The sequence below is a fragment of the Eumetopias jubatus genome, unplaced genomic scaffold (assembly GCF_037043125.1).
Source record: "Eumetopias jubatus isolate StellerSeaLion01/CBP00866 unplaced genomic scaffold, mEumJub1_p1.0 scaffold_10, whole genome shotgun sequence".
Taxonomy (NCBI): Eukaryota; Metazoa; Chordata; class Mammalia; order Carnivora; family Otariidae; genus Eumetopias; species Eumetopias jubatus.
Genome location: NW_028274816.1, coordinates 92,464,903 through 92,476,738, shown reverse-complemented (window position 1 = coordinate 92,476,738; position 11,836 = coordinate 92,464,903). Strand labels below are relative to the sequence as shown.

The 11,836-nt window shown below is 49.5% G+C and overlaps 1 protein-coding gene across 2 annotated transcripts in view; it reads right to left on the bottom strand.

The window, feature by feature from the left end:
- Positions 1-4,583: 4,583 nt before the first annotated feature.
- FAM20A (FAM20A golgi associated secretory pathway pseudokinase) overlaps positions 4,584-11,836 on the bottom strand; it is a 48,242-nt gene continuing 40,989 nt past the window's right edge. Inside the window, exons 5-11 of one of the 2 annotated variants that reach the window (XM_028112874.2) lie at positions 10,196-10,288; positions 9,292-9,407; positions 8,587-8,767; positions 7,972-8,105; positions 7,487-7,568; positions 6,987-7,046; positions 4,584-5,221 (exon numbers count right to left, since the gene is read on the bottom strand). In XM_028112874.2, the coding sequence (XP_027968675.1) occupies positions 4,957-5,221; positions 6,987-7,046; positions 7,487-7,568; positions 7,972-8,105; positions 8,587-8,767; positions 9,292-9,407; positions 10,196-10,288 (931 nt within the window). In that variant the 3' untranslated portion in view covers positions 4,584-4,956. The remainder of the gene's footprint in view (positions 5,222-6,986; positions 7,047-7,486; positions 7,569-7,971; positions 8,106-8,586; positions 8,768-9,291; positions 9,408-10,195; positions 10,289-11,836) is intronic. The other variant, XM_028112875.2, reaches the window with a different exon arrangement.

Here is an 11,836-nt window from a genome sequence, read left to right as displayed (position 1 = left end):
TCCTTAAGTGAATCAGTTTTTCTTCCCCTTCTCCTGTCCTTGTCTTCTTCCCCCTCTCCCCCAGGAACTTTTAATCTGGTGGGCAAGAATGAAAATCAAGAGTGAATTATGGGATTAGTGTTTTGAAAGAATAATGTTTGTTTTCAGTGTTTCCAATCCATTCCAAAGAATGAATCTCAAATCCTTACTTGAAGCATGATTGAGTTGAAGCAGATCTGTTTACTGAGTAGTGGAAGGAAAAGATTCAATCAAAAGCCAAGAGTTCCTTTTTATTCAAGACGGACTGGTTCTCTGGTCTTGGAACTTTCCCAGACTTCATGGGAAATGTCGCTCTGGATCAGCATACTCTCTGGTTTAAATTTAATACATGCCTTTGGGTATTTAGGTATGCTTACTTATGTATATTTTACATTCATAAAGGCTTATTTCTGATATTCTTCAGATTTCTGAGATGATTAAGTTGTACTCATTAGTTTATTGGTATTAATTCCTTCATATCCAGTGAAGTTGGAGATGTGTCGTATTCTATTATTTTTTTCTTTAAATTTTTTGTTATGTTAATCACCATACATTACATCATTAGTTTTTGATGTAGTGTTCCATGATTCATTGTTTGTGCATAACACCCAGTGCTCCACGCAGAACGTGCCCTCTTTAATACCCATCACCAGGCTAACCCATCCCCCTACCCCCCACAGAACCCTCAGTTTGTTTTTCAGAGTCCATCGTCTCTCATGGTTCGTCTCCCCCTCCGACTTACTCCCCTTCATTCTTCCCCTCCTGCTATCTTCTTCTTCTTCTTCTTTTTTCCTTAACATATATTGCATTATTTGTTTCAGAAGTACAGATCTGTGATTCAACAGTCTTGCACAATTCACAGCGCTCACCATAGCACATACCCTCCCCAATGTCTATCACCCAGCCACCCCATCCCTCCCGCCCCCCACCACTCCAGCAACCCTCAGTTTGTTTCCTGAGATTAAGAATTCCTCCTGTCAGTGAGGTCATATGATACATGTCTTTCTCTGACTTACTTCGAGATATGTCGTATTCTAGAACATTCTTTAATTTGTGCTGCTTTGGAACAGATGCACTTTGTCCGGATTCAGTAGCCCCTTCCCTCAGCCTGCTGAAGGGGAACATTCAGAGTCACCACAGAATATAATGGAGGAGAACTTCCTTGGATTGACTATACTGGTTCTAGTTTCGTTCTCCTTCTAGAACTCTGGCTCATGTGGAATTGTATTTTGTTTTTTAATGACTTAAATATTGATATTATTTATTTTTAAATATTGACATTTTAAAATTGAAGTAGCATGATGTTCATTTTCTTAAAACTGCTTTATCTCCACAATCACAAATCAATAACTGAACCTTTTTGTATTTTTGTTTGGCCCCGGCAGCGTATTTCTAGATGGGCTAGAACAACATCGAGAGGCAGTGGCCAGATCACCAGTTAATGTGTCCCCCAAAGTAGCCATCATAACTGCTGTCAGTAAAGGCTGCAGATAGGAGATTCTAAAAGGGCGAGTCTTAAACCTCTCCCTTCTAACCCTGTGGAGCTTTCACATAGAAATCAGTATTGTTGTGCACATTTAATGTTAAAATTTGTTAACATTAACTTAAGAGCTGTGACTTCATCCTGAGTCCACCCAAAACTCAAACCACTGATGAGCGTAATTTTTTTTGTTGTGTGCAAGTTCTGCCAATTTAGCTTCAGTAGCTTTGTGATTCCCAAAGTCACCACTAGATGGAGAGCTTTTGTCTTATCATCTTGGTGAATGTCAAAGGCGTTAACAGTTGGTCCTCGTTATTCATGGTGTTGTATTTGCGAATTCTGTGAATTTGCCTACCTGCTAAAATTTATTAGTAACCCCCAAGTCAGTACTCGGAGCACTTTCCTTGTCCTTCCCGGATGTGAGCAGAGTGGCAAAGACGTCGATGGTCCTGACGTGCGGCGTGCCCCGGGGGGCTTGAGCGAAGCGCCGCTCTGCCTTGTGGTCCCGGCTGTCTGGCTGCCCTCGCGTGTCCGTGGCCACCTAGCGGTCTGTCCGGTGCTGCTCTGGCATTTTTGTGCTTTCTCTGGATGATTTCAGTACTTAAAATGGCCCTCAAGTGTAGTGCTAAAGTGCTGGCGAGTGTTCCTACGGTCGAGGAGGCTGTGATGTGTGTCTTGTAGAGAAAATAAGTGTATTAAGTAGCTTCTTTAAGGCGCGTGAGTTATGTTGGCCACAAGTTCAGTGTTCTTAACAGTGCCTACTGTGGTGTCTTTAACACACCTTAACACGTAAGAGAAGATTACATATTGATTTATTTACAAAAATGTTGCAACTAGAGGCTCCCGGGAACCTCAACCCTGTATTTCCTCTGGGCGCAAATGGTTCTGTCTCCACTGATTTGGCATCCATGGTGACTTTATAAAACTACCACAAGTAAGATAACCAACTGCACTTTTTACAGTCTTCAAACTCAGATTGTCTCCTGGCTTTTGGGCAGGCAAAACTGAATTCCTTCAAACCCCTTTCCCTACCAATTTTTGTACTGACAGTTCCCTTTCATTTTTCATTTCATTGTCAGTAGTAACGTGAAAAGTTTTTATAAAGAGAATTTTTATGTGATGGGAAGTTAACAGTGGTCCAAAATGGACATGTTGGAAGAACCTGACAGTCAAAGGAGTCTTCTGTTCTCTGGTATTTTTGACAAATGATAGAGTCTTAATCTTTGCATTAGTGAAAAAATAATGGGGTGTTTTAAGTAAAAAATTAGGTAACTTGGTACTTTACGTATTGTGGTCAGACTCCGTTCTATTACTCTTTGTAAAATACACCACAGTGTTTATGCCAGTCCATTTGAAAACCAGCGCATTTTCCTAGAAGTGGCCGGGTTTGAGACGGAGCTGTGGCTTACCTTCCTTAGGCTCAGGGGTTTGACACCCCAGACCATTCTGTGCTGTTCTTTGAACAGCTATCTTTGCCTGAGTATTTTTCTGCCACTCGTCTGTGTGCAATTACCTAGTCCCTCCACCCAAAGACAATAGTGTCTCGAAGTAGACAGTTCATGAAGTGGGAAGCCCTGAGCAGCGGTAGAGCCTGTGGGGGATGGAAGTCTCTGGGGGAACGGTTCTACTAAGGGGTTGAGTTTTTCTAAACCACCATGACTTCACAGACTGATTGAAGTACTGGGTTTTTATATGACAGTGGAAAGAACACTTGGGAGTAAGTTTAAATCATTAAGTTGTGTGATTTTGTGAGACCGTTTTTTTCTGTGTACCTTGGAGATAAGGGATTCTCTGTGTGTTTTCGGGAGGCTGGGAAACCTGTCCGCCGACTGTCACCTGGGAAGAGCTTCGTGAGTGGCCCTGACGTCATTGTCCCGGAGACTGAGGCTCAGGGGTATGTAATGCGCCAGGGATATGGGGTACCGGGTGGGTCAGAAAGACCCGTGTCACTTGTCAGGGCTTGGACGACCTCTCTGCTGTCTGGCCTGGCACCTGACAACTTCTTTCGAAACGCCCCCCCCCCCCCCACATACTTCTAGAATGTGAGCCTCTGGCCCCTATCGGGAAAGAGGATGTGCTGAGATCGGCCATTTGTACTTGTTGACTGGTCCATCACTCCACAGTATGAATACATTCCTGTCATTTGGGTTTTCAGACATGAATTACGGAATAAGAAACAAAGCCTCCCAAGAAAGGTGTCTCGGCTGTTGGCAAGTCAGTAGGGAGAAGGCTGAGGGGGTGGGATCCCCCTGAGGCATCCATTTTTAAGGGAGGCTTCAGAAGTCAACTTGAGGGGACCCCTGGGCGGCTCAGTCGGTTAAGCGTCTGCCTTTGGCTCAGGTCATGATCCTGGGATCGAGCCCCACGCCGAGCCTGCTTCTCCCTCTCCCTCTGCCCGTCCCCCCTGCTTGTGTGCTCTCTCTCTTGCTCACTCTGAAATAAGATCTTAAAAAAAAAAGTCAACTTGATTGACTCCTTTTTTGATAAAGCAGTGAGAGGAGGGGTATCTAGAGTGTCAGGCCTCTTCAGAGAGCTTCCTGCTTTTGGGGGCGGGTGGGCGACAGTCCCGGGCCCTTACGGGGAAGAGGATTGTAGTGGGTGGGCAGCGGGAAGCCCTGGCTTTTCTCCTGCCCGAGTCCAGGCGCGTGCACCTGCTAGGCCCGTTCCCCTGCTGTTCCACCTTCAAGAATACACTGGTTTTCCCTTCAGTACAATTCCTTCTCTTGTTGCTGGAGGCTAAATCTGACATGCTGGATGTTATTTTGGTTGGTATTTAAATACTCTTCAGATTGAAAACGTCCCTTTTCAGATATTCTGAGCAAATTCCTCTGTTATTTTTACCCTTTGTAATAACGTTTCCAAGAAATTACTTTTGGACTGGTCAATAAGGGATTACTGTATTCAGTTGAAGCCACAGTGACTGGACAGAAATAGAAAGTGTAAAGTCTACTTTGAACTAGTTTGAGAGCTACCATGTTTACATTTTCTTTTTCTTTTTTTTTTTTTGGTCTACTCCGGAGATGCCAGATGTTTTATCTGGATCAGAAGTGATCCTTGTAGATATAATAAGGATCTGGAGGTCAGCTAGGTATCCATTGGTGTCCTTTATTTTTATTTGTTCTACTCTTTCCTGGGACAAGGCTCCCAAACCTTCCAAGCCCGGCTCCTAATCCAGATTTCCCAGTGGGCTCGGGAGATGGTCTGTGGCCTTGCTGAAGCAGTGCTTTCTGGGAAGGGGGGGTGGCAAGGAGGTCCACTAGAGAAGCCGTGCACCAAGGAAGAAAGTTCAGTGGATCCCTCCTCTTTTGCTCCTGTGGAATCATCCCAGTGCCCTGCCTCTTCCAGAGCTCATGACCCAGTCCCTCCAGCCTTGACGGGGATGCAAGGAAGCAGTGGTCTGTACCCAGGTCCACCTCTGGCTCCACGGGTAGTTCCTGAAATCTGGCTTCATCTAGCCCTTAGCTTGTCAAGTTAGCCTGGCTAGAGTCAGGGGCGGACTGTTCTGATGGATCCGTGGCTATGACATTCTGCTCTCCGTGGGCCTCCACGCACCGCTCCACTGTCTGCAGGATGATTTGGAGTCTCCGGTCTAGGGCCAGGAGGTGGGGCTCGGTGAGGACAGGGCTGAGCTGGTCTTCTAGCAAAGACTCCCGCATCACGTCACTGAGTCTATAGTCGGCCTGGGCCAGCAGCTGCAGGTGCAAAAGCGTTTTCTTTTTTATCCTGGAAGGACAGAATATAGGAGGCAAATAAGTAAATGTGAAGAGAAAAGCTTGCCTGAACGTCTTTCCCCACAAACAGCTGTCGTAGGTGATGTTCTGGGAGCCTTTTCCCCCAGTGTCTTCTCAAGCATGCGTTAATGGAAACCAGGGGAAAGGAAATAAATGACCGTTAACGACATCTGAAGGAGATTTAAAGCCACTGAGAGAAGTTTCTGGTAGGTGAAATGATGAAGAGGTTTGCCATCTCAAAAGCCATAGGTACCCTCAGCCTCTCAGTTGTTTCTTGCCAACTCTATATTGCTCTGGGTCAGACTCTTAGAGGGATGGAAATGAGGTGGATTTTGATTGCTTTTTATGTGAGAATCTGACTTGCACTCAGATGTGTAAGCAGCTTAATTGTCTGATTTGTCATCAACAGCCCCTGCCTCGCCTACTCGGGGAGAGGGAGGGCCGGAGGGAGGCATGTTTAAATGAACCTAAGAAGCGGATAAAGAACATGCTTTGCTCAGAGTTTTCCAGCTGGAAATGAATGAGGTGGTTTTGCTAGGCGTGCATCCCGCATTTCTAGTTAGGTCTGGAAACTGCAGCTGAGCAGGCGGACCATTTTACCAGCCTGACTTCGACACCAGAGAGGTATGGAAATGGGTTAGACATTCTCTAGAGCATGGTGGCCACGCAAAGTCCAAGTACTTCCTTTCAATCTGACATGAGTTTATAGGACTTTTTAAAAATTTTTTATTGTTATGTTAATCACATACATCATAAGTTTTTGATGTAGTGTTCCATGATTCATTGTTTGTGCATAACACCCAGTGCTCCGTGCAGAACGTGCCCTCTTTAATACCCATCACCAGGCTAACCCATCCTCCCACCCCCCAAGTTTGTAGGACTTTTTAAATAGATTTTATTTCTATTTTTTAAAGATTTGTTTATTTTTGAGTGGGGAGGGGCAGAGGGAGAGAGAGTCTTAAGCAGACTGTGTGCAGAGCCCGACCTGGGACTCGATCCCATGACCCCAAGATCACGACCTGAGCCAAAACCAAGAGTCAGACATTCGGCTGGCTGTGCCACCTAGGCACCCCTAGGGATTTTATTTTTAAGGAATCTCTACACCCAACATGGGGCTCGGACCCACGACCCCGAGATCAAGAGTCGCGTGTTCTACTGACTGAGCCAGCCAGGTGCCCCCAGTTTATGGGACTTTAATCAGGATATTATTTTATTTTTTTTTAAGATTTATTTATTTATTTGAGAGAGAGAGCACGAGAGGGAAGAGGGTCAGAGGGAGAAGCAGACTCCCGGCCGAGCAGGGAGCCCGATGTGGGACTCGATCCTGGGACTCCAGGATCATGACCTGAGCCGAAGGCAGTCGCTCAACCAACTGAGCCACCCAGGCACCCAGGATTTTACTTAGATGGTGAGCAAGTCATATTTATGAGCTTCTCTGAGTGCTGAGCGAAGCAGAGATCTGATTAGCCGTGTCCAAGACTATCGGACTCTGCAAGGATGAGCTCTTCTCTGAGTGGGTTAAAGATCAAAGTTAGCGACTGAAGGGTTTAAAAGACGAGGTCCTCATTCATCCTGTGCGGACAGATGCAAAAGGGAGGCATTGCTGGGGAAAATTCTGTCAGTGGACAAGAAATGAGGTCATTCCTGTCCGCCTACCCACCGGGGTCCTAGGCCAGTGAACACTAGGACCTTCAGAGCTTGGTTGCAAGTGGCATGCAGGGTCGCAGTGGCCACCTGTCCTGGAGCTGGGAGCTCACCTGCAACACTGGGACAGCGGCGACAGGATGGAGAGTTCGTCCTGGGAGTGTCGTCCAAACCTGGAAGGGGGGACGGGCTTTCAGGGCCATCTCCCCCCACACCTCCCTCCTAATGGTTTCCTCTCTCTCTCTCAGCCTTGTTCTGACAGCCCAGGGTAAAATGCCTGGGATCAGCTCCCAAGAGCCTCTGTGCAAAGGGATTACAACCAAGCATCGTTCATTCGTTGATTCGTTCGTTCATTCATTCCCTAACTACAGAGGGCCAGACACTGAGGATGAGCCCTGCGCTCTGCCTCCAGGACTGAATCACTTAGTAAAAACATGCCGGAGGAGAATCCAGCATTATTTAGCAAACATCGGGAGAAAAAGGAAATGGAACAAGGAGGGCAGGGCGACCGGGAACGTGACCACGGAAGGGCCTCATTCTCGGGGGGCCTCCGGTTGGCCCTGAGCAGCGGCACCCAGGGCCATGGCGGGGACAGCGGTGTTTGGACACTTACCCTCTGGCATTGTCAAGGTGAATGAGGAACCCATCGTCCCCGAATTTGGTGAACATCTCATAATGGTGCCGGTCCATATTTCCTGCAAAGGAGGGCAGGTGCTTCCGACCTCTGCGTCCTCCCCAGGCCTGGGGGGCCTGATCGCAACTGAGTCAGGAGTCTGAACCCAGGGCCCCATGCTCTTTCCCACGGTTATTAGTGACGGTGCAGGGGGAGAGGGGGGCTAAGAGAGCACAGAAACCCTCATATGGGCAGGCTGTACACTGTGTGCCTGCCTTCTGAGTGAGGTCCTCTCTTAAAGAGGGGAGCATGTTGTCAACCTCTGTCCTCTGGGACCTCTGCCACTTCCAAGGCTCTGGGCCATGTGAGTTTCCTCAGGCCTCACGGTCCAGGCTCCAGCTCATTGCCCAAGGTCACGGCGATTCCCAGCCCCACAGCAGAGGCCACTGCCGTCAAGCGCCTGAGCGCGGGGTTCGGGGACCCACCTATCAGGAAGTCGAAGATGGCCATGTCGATGATGTTGAGGAGACGGTTGCTACTGTTGTACGGGTAGATCTGCTTCACGGTGTCGCAGTAAAGTGGATTGACCTCCCACCTGAGGGGAGAAGAAATCCTGGGGCTGAAAAAGCCAAGATGGCAAGGTGTTGGGGGCCCTCCTCCCACCTCCCTGTGCCCCCCCCCAAGATCCCTGCCTCCCGATCCCAACTCTGGGGCCTAGGCTTCCCGGGGTTTACTCGGGTGGGGCAGGTGTCGCTCCCGCGGGCTCCTCACGTGCTTCTGTCTATGACAGCAAGTGCGCTGCTGTGTTTTCGTAATCTGCCTACTCGTCTGACCGCCCCCCTAGGCCGGGGGGAGCCTGTGTCTTTCATTCCCGTACCCCCAGCACGTAGGAGGCTCTTTGTAACTGAATACACAAGCCAAAGCGGGGAGAACGGGCACAGCTGGCCCCAGGATTGGTCTGAGATCAGGAAATGACTGGGGTTTGGGTGGGGGTCCAAGAGCCAGGCTGGTGGCAAGGCCTCGGTGCGGAGAGGCAGCCACTCCCAGGGACCAGACGGCAGGGCCGTGGGCATGGCATCGTGGCCAGGGGGCCAACTCACTCCTCTTTTCCTGCCAGCGAGTAGGAGCGGATCCAGGGGTTGGGCACTGACAGCCTGGGGGCCAGGTTGAGAGACGGCAGGAACGCGGAGAGGGAGCCCTCCAGCAGGTGCGGGTTGCCACACACGGCGTATTCGGTCTTGCACATGTACGGGCACTTGGCAAAGAAACACACGTTGCTGGCTGGAGGGCACGGGAGGAGAGAGAGAAGGAATAAGGAGGCAGTGCCCTGTTCCTGCTCCCCCCTGCCGGAAAATCCCCTAGGAGGGAAGGGAAAGCCTCAACTCACAGCCTGGGCAGAGGCAGCAAGAAGAAAATACTGCTTTCCCAGATGTCAGGGCTTGTGAGTGCTCTTAAACTCAGCATCCCAGGCACTAATTTTTCAAATGTCTCGGAGGAGAGAAAGTGTGGGCCCCAGCCTCACTGCCTTCCACCCAGATGATGAGAATGCTCTTTGCTCGCATGGGTAACATCTGAGTCCAGGGAGGCTGGCATTGTTGTTCATGCCCACCCAGGCTACTTGGCATTTCACCTACGACCCTTTCCCATCCCCAGTTCATCTGGTGTGGGCCAGGATGGGAGAGTCTGGCGGCAGCATATACCCCTCCCAAGGAGGGCCGGCAGGCGCTCAGACCACTGGGAACGCATCAGCGGCCACAGGGGCCGACCCTCCTACAACCAAAACATAGCTCGGGCCAGTACTCTACCTGGAGAGACGAAGAAAACACTCTGCAGGATTTCATTCTTGGTGACCTCTAGGATTTCCTTGGTGACATTGACTAGCCTCCCCACTGTGGGTGGCACCCGTCGGAAGTCCAGAATCCTGGAGGAGAGAAAGCCCTGTTCACGTCTGGGGGATCGTCAGAGGGTCGGATGGTCGCCCCTTAGAAACGGGCGGGCATTCCTGACCACGTGCAGCCCAGGGCACTCTGTAGTACTGAGCTGACCACACCCAGGGCAAACCTGTGTCTAAGGAGAAGGGGTGGCAAAAGACTCCCGGTTCCAGCAAGCCTCCTGGGCAAGCCTTCCCACAGTCCAAGCTATGTTCTAGGTCAGAGCTTTTCATATGTTACTGGGCATGTGAGTGACCCGGGCTCTCGTTCACAGGCAGGCTCTCTTTCAGTGGGTCCAGGGTGAGCCCGAGCTTCTGGATTTCTGAAGAGCTCCTGGGGTGGGGCCCCGGCTGCCAGTCCGTAGAACACACCTTGAGTAGCCAGGACGGGCCGATGGGAGAGGAGGAAGTTTAGGCATGTGCTTTCACCTTTGGGTGAAATGGGGCACACGGAAGTGGATGCATTCTCCCCGTTTCCAATCAGGAAACTAGAGTGAAGGGCAAGGTCAGGTACAAGGTGGCAGCCTGAGCAGCCTGGCAGGGTGGTTAGTTTTCTTTCTAGGTCTTTCTTTTCACTACATTAGAGGCCTTGTATTTTTCAAACGTGGGGTTGAACAGGAGATGTGTTGAGTTCAAAGGCATCACTGAGGTTCGTGAGGAAGACAGGATGCTGCAAGGAAGAAAGGCCAGGGAGTTCCCACCTGAGGGTCTGCCCAGCACCCCTCGGCCCATCGGCCCTTGCGCTCAACGCCATGTCCCTGGGGCCCAACCCTACCTACCTGTCCAGGTGGAAAGCTGCGATCTCGGCATTGTGTCTCTGGAAGTCTATGAAGTAGAAGAAGTCCGCGGGTGTCTCTTCATCTCGCTGCTGTCTGGAAGGAAAGGGGGAATCCCGCCCTGGACTCAGACTTCGTCAGGAGCCTGAGCAGAGAGCTGAGAAGCATGACCAGAGGGAGAGGAAAACAGGCTTCATGCTTTTAATGTACGTGTGCCTGATGGAACGACACAGCAGGGACAGCCCGCGGCCCCCGCGGCTCCCGCGGCCGGGAGAAGACACGCGGGCTTCTTGCAAGACCTTGTCCTGCAGGCACTCCCTGGACCACGTCCCCTGTTTGAGCCACTCTGGTGACAGCAGCTGATCCTTTTAAAAGGTAGTTGAGTCGGGAAGATACAAAGACATTCTTGGGCAGGTGTAAACAGAAGAGAGGGACCTGCTAGTCCACCAGAGGTGCCACAGACCCAGATGTCAGGCGTTAGAGGTGGGGGAGGAGGCGGGGCTTTTATAAAAGGAAAAGTGTCCTAGGGATGCCGTTTAATACAACTGATATTTGAAGACCAGAAAAGGTCCAGGTCTTAGGGTGACCGGGGTGAATAAATGATTCTGTCCCCTCAGAGAAACCTCAGCTGGGGTCCTGAGAGTGAGCCCAGCCAGAGGCTTGAGGGAGGCCGGTGCAGGGGATATTGATTCGCACACATTTTAAAATCGCTAATGGATTCCTGAAAAGCATCAGGCCTGCCCGAGTGTGACAGGCTGGCCGGGTATGAATGTCCCGAAAGGTGCCTCCCAGTCCTTCAGGGCAGCGTGGCCTCTGGCCCCGAGCTTGACTTGCCTTGCTGCGAATATGCATGGAAGAATGATGATCTAATTTTATAATCCGCCGTGGGGGACTACGTGAGGGCTGCAGGAGCAATGTAAATACCCATAATGTTGCAGAAAGCTGTAAATACCCAGCTCCAATTGAACTAGCAATGTGCACTGTGCCAAAAACACGAGTCCTGGAAACCACGGCGAGGGGCTGCCAAAAGCAGGCGTTCTGTTTTAAAAGGTGCGGCCACATGGAAAGGACAGGTCTCTGTGTCCAGGGGTGCCGCTATTCTCCTCCCTAGCACCGCCACCACCGCCGGATGCCTGGGCAGCAAAGGAGCATGTCCGCGGGTCCCCATCTCCACAGTTTAATTCGTGAATTCCATCCATAAGAATCCACAGTCTCTCCGACACCTTTTAGAATTTTCTAAAACATCATTTCCCCGTTTCTGTATGGCCTACCCAGATGTGACTTTAAATCTGAAAATCATTTTTACATCAGTGCTTCTCAGGCTTGGTCAAGAGCTGACGTATTTTTCCGTGTCTATATTCTATAGATTTCGTGAGAGACACGATCTTTAATTATGGTCATAATTTATATTATCCAAAGATAAACTTCTACTTTCCCTTTTTAATAAGGGACACTTTTTTGTTTGCTTGTTTGTTTTACTTTAAATGACATATAGAAAAAAAACGCATGCTTTTCCAAGAAGTACGTTTTTAAAATGATGCTTTTTGGCTTTGGATGAAATTTTATACAAATGCTGATTAAAGTTTGTGTTATGGTCTAAGAATAGACAAGATGGCTTTTATGACCCAATGTTGGAAATTCCTG